Raw genomic sequence first — 17,433 nt, forward strand, 5'->3', positions numbered from 1 at the left:
CATCTCATGAGGCATTATAGCAAAACTTAACATCGCCCACAGTCGTACCCTCATCCTGTGAATGACTTCAGTTCCGCTGTGTGATGAGCCACACAGCAGCATCGAGCTTCATATCTCCCATTTTGCTCTACAGCTCTGATACTCCTCAGCTGCCCCTTTTATAGGACACTAACTGAAGATCGGTTTGTCAGTATATATACTCAGCTGGTAGACTGGCCATTCTCTGAGTGCAGCTGGCCCTTGATTAGCTGATACTAATATCTTTTGGAAATCGATGATTTTGTCATATTACACATCCTCAGCTTGCATCCAACAACCAAGTCAGCATGTCAAGGTGTTTACAGAGATGTGTGGTAGTATTAGATCGTATATGCGTAGCACATAATCAGATCAAAGCACAGTACAGTCGTAGTTTTGAAGTCCTACCACATTATACCTATCTTGTATAAAGTTAACAGTTAGTTATAAAAATGCTTTGAATTAAAATGCTGTTTTACCTCAGCATAACCTAGGTTTTATAAAATGAAAGCACGTAAACGACATATGTTCACCTAAAAAGTTTCTCATTTCTATACTGAGTGTAGGAGATTTGTAAGAGTCTGTGTTGATTCATTGTGATGATTACCATCTGCATTCAACGTTAGAACAAAATGTGACTGCACATGACTCCAGTTGGCTTGCAGCACAATGTGGTTTAGAAATGAGGCCACCGACTGCTTAATGGTATGGTGACAAATTTATTATGAGTCAATATTTTTAAGAACAGCTCCTTTAACCCGGATTCACAGACCTGCTCTCATGCTGTTTCACACAGTGTAAATACTTCTAGTTATGTAAAGAATGACTTCTATTTCACACAGTGTAAATACTTGTAGTTATGTAAAGAATGACTGCCTTCTGTTCTCTGTCTTGGCTGTAAATTGAAAGCAGAAAAACCTTCCACTATTTTTTCGGTCGTTGCCCTTTAATTTTAGGGAACACGATACCCGAGCTCGGATTGGTCAAAAATCATATTTTACACGCCCTTCTTTGTTGCAATGTAGTATCTGATTGGCTTTCCGTAACGTCACTCCATCTCTTCATCCACCCAATGAACGTTTGCTCGTGGCGTTTTTTTTTTTAACCCTACAGCGACCGCGTTGCTGCGAAGTTCACAGCAGCTACATTTGAATACTGACGGCGGAGTTTTGAAGTTAGCGCGTTGTAGCGGCGTCCAAGAAGTTTGTGTTACCCTTCAGCTCGCCTTCATGGTAACATGAACCGCTGACTGTGTGCTCTGGACACGGTAAACACTCTGTGACCCGCGTGGAAACACAGAGCTCCGCTTTCCGTCTGCTGTCCGTTCATTGGTTCACCGGGGTTTTTGTGGTGCTGGTCGATGTGAAGAAGGTGGTTGTTGACTCACTGTCGCCAGTGGTGCTCCCCACGTTGCATGTGGAGCACATGCTCTTTGTTATTTTAGTTTATGTACAGTATTGGGTTCCGTCGGTTCTGTACGCACGATGGAAGTCTGAAGCACGCAGAGTTTAGATTTTAGCGTGGAAACTGCTTCTCTGTTCGGCGTAGAAACGGGCGCTTTTGAGGGGAAACGTCATCAAATATCACGTTGACTTCAAAGAAACATGCCGATTAGGCGTTTTGGGGGTCACAGGTCTCTGGTCTCGCACTCTCCAAAGCTGTCGTATGGTTACAGAAAAATGAATATTTCAAGAAGTGGCTACCGTGTTTTCTCTGCCAACTCCAGCAACGCCTGCACCGAGCTGGCCAAGAAGATCACAGAGTAAGTGTGCTTCAGCTACACAGTACCAGCATGATTACTGCCGTTCAGTGTGTCTGATGAAGAGGACTGGCTGTGTTGGGGAGTCATGCCCACCCATTGTTTTGAATTTAATGCAGCTCAGTTAGGCTGCACACACACACACACACACACACACACACACACACACACACACACACACTCTGTACATAGTGTGGATGTAGGGTAACTCATGACACCACATGTTGTCCTCAAGTTACGATGGTGTGATGGCACATGGATCCCATAATCTAAGTTGTAGGACACATGCAAAAGAATTCATAAAAATCATTTCAATCTAACAAAGTCTTAACTGCTAAAACAACAACAGTGTCTGTAGTAAAGAAAGAATAAACCTATGCTTCAGCATCACATGAAAACTTATTCCCATATGGGAGCTTGTGTGTTTAATAGTTTGGTTACTTTTAGCTTGTTGCAAAGTTTTGCATCCATGAGTCCTTTGATGTTCTACCTACTGGTTCGGTGGCTTTTCCAACCTGATAATAAACCAAATTTGCAGAAGTGTCAGCATGAAAATGATCCAATGTTGGCACAATATACTTGGAAAAATGTTGGAAACTTAAGTTAATAAGCCTTTGAGGATTTGATTGATTGATTAAAACCTTGTTCTAGCAATCACTATAAGGCCCCTCTGATTAAGTCTAAATCTGTTTTTTCCCTTAATCATCATTTCCCTTAAAAGTCTAATCGCAGATTAACAGCACACTGTGCACATAGGAGCTACAGATGAAAGGTTAGTTTTATTAGATTATGACTGGGAAATTCTGAGGACCTGTCAGTGAGAAAAATTGTGATCAAAGGAACATAATGTGCAGACGCTGCTCTGTCAAAGGAGTTTGCAGGGCAGCCAGGTTTTATTCAATAAGCAGTGAGCCTCAGGGGCATTTAAGTGGGTTTTGGAAGCAGAAAAATATGTGAAACCAGGTAAGATGCAGTAAAATCAATAGGAAGGATCTGTTTGTGACCCTCAGGAAACACTGACGGACTCTGATCCCTGCAAACACCAGTATCTTCCCTTGTTGTTGGCCCCCTGAGATCAGGGAGCCGCCATGTTTTTCCCAGGCCTGCAGACTTGTCAGACAGCCAAGCAAAAGTTGCTTTGCTCACACAGTGAAAAACCGCTTTGCTTTGTCAGTTTTCACTGTTTGGCAACATTGCAGGACATTTTCAGGGAGATTACATTGCCACTCTGGAGCCACGTAGGGTTTTCTTGTGGAGCAAAGGTCAAATAAGCACAAAAAAAATGTGAATAAGTACTGTACTTAATGTTTACTTTGAGGTGCTGACTGGGCTGTGTGTAAGAACCCTGGACCTGCAGTCATCTTTTTATAGCCATGTAATTCTTCACCGAATGAGACTAATAGAAAGCAGTTTAGGATGCTGCAAGCTGGGTTTTCCCCTTTGGAGGAAAAAAAGGATATATGAATAGAAATAACACTCGAGCACACGCCGGGCACGTGCGCTCTATGGTTGTTGTTTTTTTTTTTGTTGACTTAGTCTTGACTAGTCAGTTCATGCCATTATATGAAATATTGAAACGAGGTTGAGGGTTGTAAACAGGGCGAGGCTGCAGAGGCTGCCGGATTGATCCCTGCTGACTGTAATGACGGAGCCACCCCGTTGTCACCGAGCCAAGTCTTCAGTCATCTGCGGTGTGATGTAAAGAGCCATCAAGTTCATTTATCACAGGCGATGTCAGTTTTCAAATTAACTGCATAATTTTGTGCCCAAGGCGTCGCTGTATCCATAATGCCTGGGCTTGTTTGACTGTAATGTGATGCAACCGGACTGTTCAGTACGAAATGTGCATTTCATTGTCAGCTTTGTCTGTGTTTGCTCCAAGTGCTTTTTGTGGATGTTTTGACATTTTTGCTCTTTAAAGCCAGCAGCAGATTTACAGTCTTTTCGTAATTACACGACTGAACACAAGTCTTAAATTCATATGCTTTCATTATGGCTGCTACATTTTTTTCCCCAAATCTCTCCTACAACAAGCAAATTATCTTCACAGTCACTTGAGATCATTGCTTTTTCTAACTGTGTCCCCAGGCGTTTGGGTGTGGACTTGGGCAAGTCGGTGGTTTATCAAGAGTCAAATCGTGGTAAGGCAGACGAATGTCCTCAACCGTCTCATGAACCCATTAGTATCATCTCACGCGACTTTGCACTTTGACCCACGATGATTGTGCTTTTCCTTTTGTTACGTTTTCAGAGACAAGAGTGGACGTGAAAGAGTCTGTCCGCGGACAAGACATCTTCATCATTCAGACCATTCCCAGGTGAGACAGAAGGAAGCTCCTGATGCTTTAATGTGTTATGAAGAATCGTATCACGCAGTAATGTGATGAACCCTCAGAGGTGTCCTTCAACTCTGCAACTCTCCGGAGTTTTTCAGCCTCTTTTGCCTTTTTGTTTACATTTTACAACCCATAGATTTAATGTTTGGTTCACTCTCATCGGCCTGGTTTCCAGAAGAAGCAGGCGGATTTTCAGGGAAAACAAAAGCGCTGATAAATCCACTCTCTACCTGCCTGGCATGAATTAGCATACTGACAAAGTTAGCATCTTAATGGCTGGGAAAACTGAACATCTAGCAGACTAAAGACCCAGATATTGTTCTTGGAAGTTGGTGGAGGCTAAAGCAGCTAAGCAGGGAGTGAATATTGGACTTGTTCCTGTCTGTCAGCCACAACAACTTTATATGGTAACTAAATGACAGGCCTCTGTCTTCCACCAGTCACGTACAAGGATTATGTCTTTACCAAACTCTGCATCCCCTCATCGTTTTACAAAGCAAAAGAACAAATTTCCTTTATATGACAAGTGACTTTTATGAGACTGACTGTTTTTATCCAGGTTGTTAGTATCTTTTTATGAGCACATTCACATGACTAAGAGCCTGTGACACAATAACATTAGCACAATTTATGTCTTTCCATTCTCCTTTCATTGCTGTGCAATTAACTGAAACAAGTCAAAACATGTTTACTTTGTGTATCCTGACTCTGGTAAGTTCGTCTCTTTATTGGGAGGTTTGAGACCAAATGAAGTTTAACTTTGCAGCAGGTGACGCGGGCCAGGCAACACGAACTGCAGCAGTTTGACTTGAACCAGCTGACTCTTCTGTTTTTCCTTGTTAATCAGTTATTTGCTCCGATGAAGAGACACGCTCTGAAAGATAAGCAGAGTTCACAGGAGGAGACGTCACGTTTTTGCAGCTTCCTGTGTTGACTGTGTGCACATCCAGCCGGCCACTGTCTGGCCTGTCTGGGATCTCTGGTTTCAACAAGCTGTCAAGGCCAAAATGGCTACATACAGTATCCTGTTACACAAACAGCTCTTCAGCTATCTGAAGTAGTGAAGCTCTCTTAGTCGTCCAAAGACCAACCATCATGGCAGCGTGTCAGGATCTCACCACAGTTACAGAGTTTTGCTTTCTAGCCAGTAGGCACAGTGATTTCCTTTCAGCAAACCCCGTCTTACTTTAAAGTGTTTGACCTGAACAGAACTTCATATTTAGGTCATGTGTGGTTATGCACTTAGCTTTGCATCTCTTGTGTTGCAGCTTGATCAGTTACGTAACAACAGGCAGTAACTTTTGAAGTTATTTTGGGCTCGGGCCTGAGACGAAAAGCCGGTTAAGGTGGAGTCTAATTACAGGTCATGTGAGAACAACGGGAATAAAGAGGCACGTTATTTACAGTCGTTTCTGGGATGATGATGCTGTGAACAAACATTACGCTGCTGACTCATCGATCCCATCAACATGTCCTCCAGTGCATCGCTTGTAGAGGACCGTAGGCTAAGACTAGCTGCACAGTCTGTCTGATACAATCTCTTTAATGGAATGTGTTGTTTCTCAGAGACGTCAACACGGCCATCATGGAGCTGCTGGTTATGGCTTATGCCCTGAAGACGTCCTGTGCAAAGAACATCATCGGCGTCATTCCCTACTTTCCTTACAGCAAGCAGTGCAAGATGAGGAAGAGAGGATCCATCGTCTGCAAGCTGCTAGCCTCCATGTTAGCTAAAGCTGGTATGGACTGCGTGCTGTAGTTTCCTTTGTCATCATTGATTTGTTACTTATACTCACTGAGTGAAAGTCAGAAAACCCTGGATGGTGATAGACTGCAGAGAATGCACAACATAAGATGGAAAGTAAACCCACTGCATAACAATAATAAAGTTAAAATAGATTACATAGAATGATTAAAATCAAGCGCAGCAGTGTGTAAGCGTGAGACAAAGCGCAGACGTTTCAGATCTGTATCAGGAAGTCGTGGCTAGTGAAAGGCTGAAGTGAAGAGGTAAGTTTTTAGCTTTCTTTCTGAAAACATTCAGCGAGCTCCTTCCTGCTACCTGTAGGTAGTGAGTTCCAGAGCTTTGGGGCTTCATGCACGAAGGCCGCATCCCTGATTTTCTTTCAACTGTTGCTGGAAACCTGCAGTCGACCAGCAGCCGATGGTCACAGTGTTCTTGAACAGAAAGACAGAAAGACTTGTAACCTCAGATTTATTATTATTATTGCAAATTACAGTGTGCAAGTCTGGTTGCATGATGTGTTAGACAAAGGCCAGAGGAGGTATTGAATTGTGCACCGCATCACTTAAAGCTATTGTTTTGTTTTTTTCATACTCATAATTTGCTGCTTTTATTCTGAACACCAGGTGAAAACACAGAATTTTGTGCTCCAGACACTGCAGAAATTTGCTGACTGGCCATACCAACTCATGCGCGTGTCTTTGGTGTTGCAGGGCTAACCCACATCATCACCATGGACCTCCACCAGAAAGAAATCCAGGGCTTCTTCAGCTTCCCTGTCGACAACCTCAGAGCGTCCCCCTTCCTCATCCAGTACATCCAGGAGGAGGTGAGTCTACGTCCCACCGTGTGCGGTGGACAGGGCTGTGCCACAGTTCCACAACAATGATGGCGTTCGACTGTACGTACGGACGAGTGGTGGAACTATTGTTCAATAATATTTACTCCTATAAAAGATCAATGGTCAGTTTCATATTCCAGCACTCAAAATAGTATTTCTCTTTCCTCAGATCCCTGATTACAGGAATGCCATCATTGTTGCAAAGTCCCCCTCAGCTGCCAAGAGGTAACAGCGGCGCCTCGGACACTTCCAGCTCTGTTTCACACGAGCGCATGTTCCTTTATTTGTCCCGCGAGGGGAAATTCCAGTTGTCAGTTTCTTTGACTCTTGTGTGTCTGCATGCCGTCTGTCTCAGAGCTCAGTCCTACGCCGAGAGGATGCGACTTGGGCTGGCAGTGATGCACGGGGAGGCCCATCACTCGGAGCTGGACATGGCTGACGGTCGACACTCTCCCCCGCTGTCCCGCACCAGCACAGGACACACCGGCCTGGAGCTGCCATGTAAGACACACAAGGCAGCAACATCACCGAATCTTTGGCTCTCTTGGCGTTGTACTCTCTTACTATTATTATCATATCTGTATTATTTTAGAACCATATCACCCCTGCTGTTAACTTTGGTCTACAAGACTAAAAGCAGGATAAAAGTTGAAAATTTCATTGCAGACAAGTGTCAAGCAAGCCATGAAGACAGCTGAGGGCTGGAATACATCTGCAGGAATGTTATGAATTGTTAATGGATTCAAAGTGATGGAAGGTTTCCTCTGCAGGAAGGAAACTTTCCTTTTGAAATAACCTGCATGATGTCAAGTTCCCTCAAACTGTAACCGCTAGCCAATTCAGCTCTTTTGTTGGGTGATGTGGAGAGCTCAGTTTCCAACAGGGACATCGGAGTGCTTCAGTCTCGAGCCGCGTGGTCGCCAGACTGCGAGAAGAACGAATGACCAGGCAAATTGCCATCTTCTCCTCATGTGTCTGTAGCCACATAGAAACCATAAACCAAAAGTTTTGTTCCCTAAATTGTTAAACATAAGAACTCATCAGCGTCTTGGTACCTTTTTCTGTGCTTATTGCCTCGTTCTTTAGAAGATCCAGATACCTCTGTGCTGTACCAGCAGCAGGGCTGACCCTCGCTCACTTTCAGCCTGCTCTTAAAGCTGCCTAAAATGGTCGGCTTAAGACAAGAGTGATGACCATGCTGACCCTGCAGACACACACACACACACACACACACACACACACACACACACACACACACACACACACACACACACACCAGGTCTTTTCAGCATGTTTCAGGTCAGCGCAGGCGTTGTTGTAGCCAGCTGTGAAATACTGCAGGCAGTGACTGACGTTGCCTCCTTTTTTCTTCCTCAGCCAGATTTATTTCCCTCCTCATCTCATCTTGTCCCGTCTGCTCTCTTTTCAGCTGAATTTACCGTCCTCCTCTTTCTCCTCTTCAGCTCGGAAAGTCGGAAATGCGCTTCATGTCAGCTCTCTCTCCCTCTCCCTCTCTCTTGCTCTCTCTCTCTCTCCCCCTCCTTCTCCCTCTCTCTCTCTCTCTCTCTCCCTCCCTCTCTCTCCCTCTCTCTCTCTCCCTCCCTCTCCCTCCCTCTCCCTCCCTCCCTCCCTCTCTCTCTCTCTCTCCCTCTCTCTCTCTCTCGCTCTCTCTCTCTCTGTCTCTCCCTCCCTCTCTCTCTCTCTCGCTCTCTCTCGCTCTCTCTCTCTCTGTCTCTCCCTCCCTCCCTCTCTCTCTCTCTCTCTCTCTCTCTCCCTCCCTCTCTCTCCCTCTCTCTCTCTCTCGCTCTCTCTCTCTCTGTCTCTCCCTCCCTCTCTCTCTCTCTCGCTCTCTCTCTCTCTGTCTCTCCCTCCCTCTCTCTCTCTCTCTCCCTCTCTCTCTCTCTCGCTCTCTCTCTCTCTGTCTCTCCCTCCCTCTCTCTCCCTCTCTCTCTCTCTCGCTCTCTCTCTCTCTCCCTCCCTCTCTCTCTCTCTCTCTCTCTCTCTCTCTCTCCCTCCCTCTCCCTCTCTCTCTCTCTCTCTCTCTCTCTCTCTCTCTCTCTCTCTCTCTCTCCCTCTCCCTCTCCCTCACCCCCCCCCCCCCGCCTTTACACATGCATTGATTATGTGAAAAGTCAATTCATGGTACAGAAAGGCTTCTTCAGGCCGAGCACAGCTGCACTGGGATTTAGATCCTCTTCAGGAAAATGATGGAAGAATTCGTGTTGGATGTGATCAAGTGTTTTCTGTTTGTTGTGTGTCTCCATTCATGCATTAATATTTTCTGTGCCATCCTATCTTTAGCCAACGCAGGCAGCAGACATCATGTCCCATTCCCTGGGATAGAGCTCCCAAGTATGATCATAATGCTTGTGCTACCTGTCCATTGTTTATGCTTGACTGCATGGAATGACAGAGTCACTGAGGGCTTCCACTTCATTTCACATCTGGACGTTTAGCAACTGAAGTGACAATTATCCTAAGTGACAAGTATCCCTAAGTGTTAATTGTATCCTACAAACTGCCTGAGACACTTGCCTCATGTTAATCAGCAGTGATGGATCAGGCGGTGGAAACTTTCACTCACCTGCATCATTATCTGGCCTCATCTTCACATTGTTGATTGCTGTGTATGAAACCAATTTATGCAGCACAGGAGGTTGTTTCCCCCACACCTCGTACCACCTGAATACTGGATGCAAGCCTATCAGTATGTCACTGCACTGCAGGTTCAGGTCTGTGTATGTCTCCTCCCAATGCAGTTATTTTTGGCTTCTGCCTGGAGCAGTGAAGTGAAAGCGCCTTGAATATTGATGATTCTTATTGACATTTCACACACTGGCCCCAGCTTACCATGGAGATTATGACTGCGTTCGCTCAACCAGCACAGCAGAAAAACCAAGAAATTCAAACTAATGAGGAAATCAAACACTTTGAAAAGGCCTGACCCAGCTGTGTCCACCCTACACATGAGCACATGGGCTCAGCAGACCTGACCAGTCGTTTTTATGACCCACAGCGTCTGTCTGCGTGTTGCTTTTGACCGTACATTGTTTTAGGGGGAGCTGCACTGTCCTGATACGCTGAAGCACACTTAGATACCATGAAAATTGTTTTCCCAGATGTGTCTGTGACATCTGTTGGAAGCCCTCAGTCTCATGTCCTCTTATTTGAAATGAATTTGGTTCTTGTGAAATAGAGAGTTGTTACTGGAGTGAGCCACATGACTTACGTCATCTTCGTCACCACAGATATGAAATGCTGAGGTTGTTCAATATTAAGATGTAAAGGGTGAAAAGAAGAGTGTAAAGACCCAGCAGAGACATGAAACTGTAATTGAACAGCATTATTTATAATGAGTCTTGCTCATTAGCCCTCCTACTAGCTTTAGGTTATTAAATTGCGTGTGACTCGGCAGATTTTAACAATGAACTAGAGACTGTAGTTCATTAATTGCTTAACGTGAACATAATCGTGTAGGTAGTAACAGTCTTGCCTGACTTTCGTGATGTTTTTCAAAATTCTGCTTGTTGCATCTTTTTGCCTGATTTGATTTTTTTTTTTTTTTTTTTTTTGAAGAAACTGTGTTTAGTGTCTAGTTTCTTGGCTTCCTTTCCGACCCAGAAATCCTTGACCATTCAAACGTTTTGCACAGAGGCCTTGCTGGATGGTCTTGTGATGGATTTGGGAACTGACCTCTGAACGTGCCTTGCTGTTGTTTGGAAGAAGGTTACTGGTATGGTCAGGGCCTCAGTGTGGGGGGACAGATGTGGTGGGTTCTAGACCTGGATCGATTATTACTTGAAATCCCTTGAAGTACTTTAGACATTTTCATGTACAAGTGGGAGTTCAGAGACTTTAATTTGGGAAAAGCTCTAAGATGAGTTAAGTTTTAAGTTGTAATCTATTAGAAATGGTGTTTGATTAGATTACGAGTAATGATCGATCCTGGTCTGCGGTTTCTACAAGAGGCTCAGTTCTACACCCACTTGTCCATCTACCACTAAACCAGTAGTAGTCACATGCAGTCACACCATGTAAGCCCACCTTCACTTCAGTCCCTTTTCATTTAGCAGCAGTACAAATGTGTCCCCCGTTTAGTCGTCAGTAGCCTGCACTTGTCTGACTGGTGCTGTGGTAGCTGGAAGCTTGTTGGGGTAGAGCTGTCTTTGCATGATGTATTTAACCAAATCCCTTCTCACCAAATCCCCCTTCACTTTACCTCACCTCGAGAATCCGTTCCTGATTGGGGTTGCAGGATAGACCTTGATTATTTTCTAGAAAGTAATGTTTCCTTCATCTGTGTCTTGCAGTAATGATGGCAAAGGAGAAGCCACCTATCACTGTTGTTGGAGATGTCGGAGGCAGAATCGCCATCATTGTTGTAAGACGTCAAGCTTTAATGTGATTTTACTATGAATTAGCTTTAATTTTCAGGTGATCCTGTGTCGTAAGAGTGAAGTTTTCAGACATTAATGTATATGCAAATGTATGTGACAGATTCTTTTCCATGTTGCTTGTATTAGTTGGTTGATGGGTTCAGTAAATTCATTGTTAATGTTTCTCAGAAGGACGAGATTACCGCAAAATTTCACAGCAAGGCCAAAGTGTCACTTGTGATTTTCGTGTTTTTCTCAGCGCAAATAATTCTGCCATGTGACGCCTAACCCTGTGGCCACTTTCTCAGGATGACATCATAGATGATGTGGAGGACTTTGTTGCAGCAGCAGAAATCCTGAAGGAGAGGGGAGCGTACAAGATCTACCTCATGGCCACACATGGCCTGCTGTCTGCAGACGCACCCAGGCTAATAGAGGAGTCTGCTATCGATGAGGTAAAGTCATGTGGGGATGGCAGAATGTCCCAAGGACGTTCAGTAAGGCATTAAAAAAAAATCAATCAAAACAACAAACAACACATTTTAAGAGGATTTCCTGATAACAGACAGACTTGAAATTTAACACTGATTGTTCTGTTCACTGATGCCTTGACTGAAGCTTTCAAAAAGGTTTAGAGGACTGTTCCCCCTGAATTCAGCCTCTCATAGACTGTGTTGGAGAGTTACAGTGTGAGGAATGGCTTTAATTACTGGGGAATCCTGGCGTGACTGAGGTTTGACATTACATAAATAATTCCACTTACATAGCTGTGGGTTTTTATTTACATACAGTTATGTGATCAGATCATTTCCATGTGGTGTTTGTCATGCGTCAGTTATTCCCATGGTGCGTACTAAGGATGTGCGCGCTGCGTCAGCTCAGTGTCGTTCACACAATGTTTAACCTTAAAGACTGAACTGTGCTCAGTGAGCGTTTCCTTACTGTACTCGACTTGTCTAAGTTTAAACTTTTGTTTAAACAACAGGAAAATTAGACAGTTTAATTCAGAGGTTTGTCAGGTTTAGCGTGAGAAGAAGTTATGTTGCTATCTGACAGCCTTGGCTCAGGGCAGCAGAGTGCCTGTAGTCATGGAAAAAAGCTGAAACACATTCACTAAAGCTGCTTTGTTGAACCTCCAGGTGGTGGTGACCAACACTGTGCCTCATGAGGTGCAGAAGCTGCAGTGTCCAAAAATCAAAACTGTGGACGTCAGTATGATCCTGGCTGAGGCCATCCGGCGCACCCACAACGGAGAGTCCATGGCCTATCTGTTCCGCAACATCGCTGTGGATGACTGAGGCAACACACACTCGCATTCCTGCACACACAAAGCAAACATTACCGAGCGCACACGCACACACAACGATGACCAAAAATCAAGTTTACTGCAGCCTCTGCTTTAACCTGTTGATCCTGTTTGTTTATGTTGCTGTTAATGTTGACAGAAATTGGCTTTATTTACTGTATGTTACATATGGTGCGACCCAAACTCTGCTGTATTCCTCTGATGTTACATATGGGACTGTACAAACAATGAAAACTGTTTCCCTGAACTAATATGTGCTTCCTACAATCTGAAAACACTAAAAAGCACAACAAAATGCATCATGTGCAGCATGTCTGTACGCTGCAGAATTTGACAAATAAAAAATGTATTTGGGTGAGTGAAGTTCTGTAATCTTCTTTGAACCTCGTCGACTTAAAGTGACAGATGCTTGGATGTGCTTGAACAACGGGATGGATGTAGCGCAGTGTCACAGCTGGCATGAGGAAGTACACATGTGTTTTGCATTTTAAGTGTGATTTCTGGAACTGTACTGTCCAGTGGCTTCACCTGAACCTGCATTTTCAGTTGCAGTTTCAGTCATAGCTGAGGCCGCTTGCCTCATGAAGCATGGAAAAGTATGAAATGTCAAACTGCAGTGTTCAGTTACTTTGTGCCAAGTAGCTCTGCATTACATGAGGTGTCATTTTCTAGTTGCAGTATATCATACGGTTCAGCACTTATCAGGCCATACAGTACAGTGTAGGAGAAGGATTTGGCGTAATGCAGGCAGGCTGCAGGGATTTAATTGTTACAATGTGGTCCTTGATTTCTTTGTTTCTTTTAATATGTGTGATTATACCAAATACAGAAGGCAAGCTGAAGATAAAATGAAGAAACGGTGGGTAAAATGTCAAGTTTTGTTATGGTTTCTGCCACTCTGAGTATACAGTTAAGAATCACTGATGATTAGCCTTTAAATGATGTTTCTGAATTAAATTTAATTGTGAACTTATTAGTCAGAGTCACAGATATATAAATATCCTAAATATTTGCATATGACACATTCTACAGTTATTTTTACTTTTCTACAGAGGAAGGGAAGAGAAGCATAAAACCAGCATTGTAGTGATCTGACTAAACTGAAATACAACACAAACTCCTGACATTTCATCGCTCTCTATTTAATAATGATGCTGTGTTCTGTCCAGGACCCTGAACTTGTTCTAAACGCCTCAGAGTCACTTTAATCTGCTGAGGAGCTTTGACCAAGTCCAGGGGCGAAGACATCTGACAAATGAATGGTCTCCCCCCCTACACTAAAATCTGACCATCGCATGCTAATAGAAGTAATACTGAAGTAAAGGTAGTGTACGTGAAACAACTATCTGGAAATGAAACTTCTCCCATTAAATAAATAAATATCTACATCTCCGATGTAAATCAAAGTAGAACTCAGTGTTACGAGATGACAAATCCACACACCTGCTTGACTGTGAAGCTGCAACGCCTCCTTCCCTTCGCAAATGAACAAGAGTGGAGTGCGGAACAATGTTTAAATGTGGACTGAAAGAGGAACTGCCAGCAAACGTTTACCCAGCCACTTCCTCAAATTAAAACAGGAAACTTGGTTCAGTCTAATCTGATGGAGTGGAGTGTGTGTGTGTGTCTGTGTGTGTGTGTGTGTGTGTGCGGTAAGGTGGGGGTTGGGGGGGCGTTAGTGGCTTGGACCTGAGCACTTCAACTGTCTCTGCTCGACAGGTTGCATTTAGGGGAACCGTGCACAGTTATTTCAGGAACAGCACAATGATCTCGTTTTCTGTTTTGCGCCGCTGTTCAGTTCATTTTGCTCGACTGCGACTGCCGTCCCCTCAGGTGTGGAGCCTCGTAGCAGAGTTTACGCTGCCCTGTTCACTGGGATGTCGCTCTCATCTTCATTTAGAGTCTTTTTCCAGAGATGTGAAAAGTGTTGTTTCAGTTGTTTGTTGTTCGCTGAAGGTTTCATGAAAACCAGCTCTGATAGATGATCAGTGACTTCATTGCGTACATGCTGCCCACACAGATGATGGACAATAACCTGATCACACATCATTTCTTTGGTCATCAGAGCACTGCTGACACTGAAAGGTGGAGAGTCATTGTGGAGAAACGTTGATGATATATAACAAACTGTGAGTCTGTCAGCTGTCTGTTCTGTGTGTGCTCAAAAAATCAGGTTTTACACATTTTACGCCTCTGTAAATGGGAAACAATGTGACTTTTTCATTGGACAGATCACTGTTAGCCCACCTTTAAGAGGATAGAAACACAATACAGTGAACTTTGTGTGGACACACTTGAATATTAAAGTTACAAAGCAAAGCATTTAAAATCTGTATGTAATTTCAAAGTGGCAGGTTGAAGCCACACTTGGTAGTTTCAGTGAGTGTAATGAGTGTTTTTCATCAACAGATGGCGACATAGATCTTAAAATACTGCAGGACAGCAACAGAAACTACAACAACAGAGGGAACACTTGACACTTGTTGTTGTTGTTTGTTTATTTTGTCACATTTTTGGATAAAATGGAGCAGTAGCTGTAAAAGAAGAAAGTGAGCACGCTGGGACCGCACCCAAAACGATCTGTGCACACCGTTCTATAACACATGCATTGCATCTTTACGCTTCTGTATTTCATTGTTTTATTGTCCTATGTCTGCCTGAAATGAGAGTATCGATGACCTGAAAAAAATCTGTTTGCCTTGACGTGTATTAAACTGATAGTGGCAGAGCTGAATGCTGCGCCCTCCAGAAAGGTTTCATGACCCCACGAAGGATGCAGCTCTCAAATGTGTAGGACAGCGATATTAATTAGAACTTTTCCAGCTTCAAAAATATGTGAAATTAATCAAATCATAGTCAAAATGACAGCAGCCATAAAACACAGTACTTTAATACTGTAAGCATAAAATGTTTTTGTAACATCTTCCATGTATTTTATCTATGTATGTTTGCTCATGTATTTCTATACACTGTCATTCATGGACATGGTTTCCTTCAGCGAATTATTTGAATGTTCTTGTGATGAATGAGCCATTCATTATTTGCTTTTAAAAAATTTCCTCCTTTACATAATTATTTCCATAAAAATGATTCTCATCCAGCGACAGTAACAGTCTCACACAACACATTTGTTTTGTGCTTCTTTTATTAGACATTTAGATCCACATTCCACTTACATGTGTCAAACAGCAACATAATAACATTTGTGAGAATATGCCATGATAAAAAAAAAGTCTTATTTATAAAAAAAAAACCTAAAACATAATGTTGAACGATAATTTGAAAATAAAAAGTGCATTTATAGTTTACATTTGCATTTCACTGCTTCTTTTAAAACAAGAATAATGTCATGCTCAATGGCAAAATTCAAACTGAGTACAAAAACTTGTAAACATTATGTGCTACAGATGAATTATTAAATTAAAACAACTTACAGAGGACATACTACAGCATATATACACACTTTCTCTCATTTGGCAACAGTCTTAATATCTTGATGCAAAGCTATACATTGATCTAAACACCAGCAGCGTGTCACCAAAGAAGCAGCAACATTACATCAAGTAAACAACCGAGTGATTAATGCATCTTTCTTCTGTCCACCAGCAGCCTGTTGAGGTTCAGTCTCAATACTTTTCACCTTGTTGTGAACTCTGAAGTCTTTGTGGGTCCAGAATCTCAGGCAGCTCTTCACTTCACACCAAACAGGTGGTCTTTCCTCTTTCTGTGCGTCCGGCAGCACTGAGTTGCACAACACACCCTCCACGCTCTCACCTCTTGCCGCCTCATGAAACAAAAAACAACACTTCTCCTCCCATTACGACAGAATACAGCTGTTGGTCTTGTTCATGGGCGGCCGGATACTGGTGTCTTTCGGAAAGGTCTCCCTGCGTCTGCGCAGCGCTGGGCTGAGCCGGCTGGGAAGGTTCGCCTGCTGCAGGAGCTCCTTGAACACCTCCACCACGTTGGCGTTCTCCTTCGCCGAAGCTTCCAGGTAGCTGTTGTTCCAGTCCATCTCTACAGTTGACAGCACGTCCTCGTTGGACACCTGACGCTCCTGCTCCCGGTCCACCTTGTTCCCCACCACCACGATCGGTGTATACTTGTCCTCTTTGATTTCCAGGATCTCATCTCGGAGGCTCTTGACCGCCTCCAGTGATTCTGGGTCATCCACGGCGTACACCAGTGCGAAGGCGTCGCTGTTTTGGATGGAGAGCTTACGCATGGCCGGGAAGGAGTAGCTGCCACTGGTGTCCAGGATCTCTACTGTGATCTTGACCCCACCGATGTCATACTCCTTGCTGTGCAGCTCCTCCACTGTGCGCCGGTGTTTGGGCTCAAATGTGTCCTGGAGGAAGCGTTGGATCAGGGCGGTCTTGCCCACTCCTGCTGCCCCCAGAAACACTAGACGCACCTGGGTCTTCTCCTTCACCTCCAGAGACATGCTATTCTTTTTTTTTTTTAATGCCAAAATGAGAAGAAAATCTCCCTAAAACTGTCTCACTTACTGTAAAACTGACTGTCACTGACTTCTTTCCTGGCTTTTTTTATTTAAGCTGGCAGCGGCTCTCTGTCAAAGGTGCTCAGGGTTGCTCATTGGATGCTGCTCTGTGTCCGATCCCACACACACTGCCTTTTATGCCTGTTTTGGTGAGAGAGCTTCCATGCCCTCCTGCAGCAGCAGCCAATCAGCTGAAGGCAGCCTGTTGAAGTATAAAATCCAGGCAACCAGTGATGGCAGAGCATGTAAATCAGTGTATGGGGAGAAAGGAGGTGATATCAGAAAGTGAATAAACAGCAAGCAGAGCGTGGAGAATGTGTGAGCAGGGACATGATTATAATGTCAGGCGGTCACAGGGTACCTTAGAGGAAAAACATCATCTCCCAACCAGTTCTCTAATGATTCTCTGGCAGCAAAGAGTTGAGTACAAAGAGTGGTGTTAGTGGTGTTTTCTGTTACAACAGCAAACAGCCAAATCCATCCTTTTTGTCAGTATGTTGGGCATGTTCTTTAACCTGTTATTAGACTGCAGTAAAGGATGTGATGGTGACA

At 43.8% G+C, this 17,433-nt stretch overlaps 2 protein-coding genes across 4 annotated transcripts; one reads left to right on the plus strand and one right to left on the minus strand.

Annotated features, from left to right (window-relative positions):
* The first annotated feature begins 1,121 nt into the window (after window positions 1-1,121).
* LOC143320088 (phosphoribosyl pyrophosphate synthase-associated protein 1-like) lies at window positions 1,122-12,741 on the plus strand. 3 transcript variants are annotated; one of them, XM_076729510.1, is made up of 11 exons: window positions 1,147-1,780; window positions 3,866-3,918; window positions 4,029-4,095; window positions 5,680-5,852; window positions 6,571-6,686; window positions 6,868-6,923; window positions 7,054-7,199; window positions 9,000-9,050; window positions 11,009-11,079; window positions 11,383-11,529; window positions 12,214-12,735. In XM_076729510.1, the coding sequence occupies exons 1-11, from the start codon at window positions 1,623-1,625 to the stop codon at window positions 12,370-12,372; spliced, it is 1,197 nt and encodes a 398-aa protein (XP_076585625.1). In that variant the 5' UTR covers window positions 1,147-1,622; the 3' UTR covers window positions 12,373-12,735. The 3 variants fall into 3 exon arrangements, with proteins under 3 accessions (XP_076585626.1, XP_076585625.1, XP_076585627.1); XM_076729511.1 differs by lacking the exon at window positions 9,000-9,050 and having other exon boundaries at window positions 1,122-1,780; window positions 12,214-12,741; XM_076729512.1 differs by lacking the exons at window positions 11,009-11,079; window positions 11,383-11,529; window positions 12,214-12,735 and having other exon boundaries at window positions 9,000-10,425.
* Window positions 12,742-15,516: 2,775 nt separating this feature from the next.
* rasd4 (rasd family member 4) lies at window positions 15,517-16,991 on the minus strand. Its single transcript, XM_076727478.1, has one exon. It carries the CDS (start codon window positions 16,822-16,824, stop codon window positions 16,198-16,200), a length of 627 nt encoding a protein of 208 aa, XP_076583593.1. The 5' UTR covers window positions 16,825-16,991; the 3' UTR covers window positions 15,517-16,197.
* Between the last annotated feature and the right edge of the window lie 442 nt (window positions 16,992-17,433).

The sequence above is a fragment of the Chaetodon auriga genome, chromosome 4 (genome assembly GCF_051107435.1).
Source record: "Chaetodon auriga isolate fChaAug3 chromosome 4, fChaAug3.hap1, whole genome shotgun sequence".
Classification (NCBI taxonomy): Eukaryota; Metazoa; Chordata; class Actinopteri; order Chaetodontiformes; family Chaetodontidae; genus Chaetodon; species Chaetodon auriga.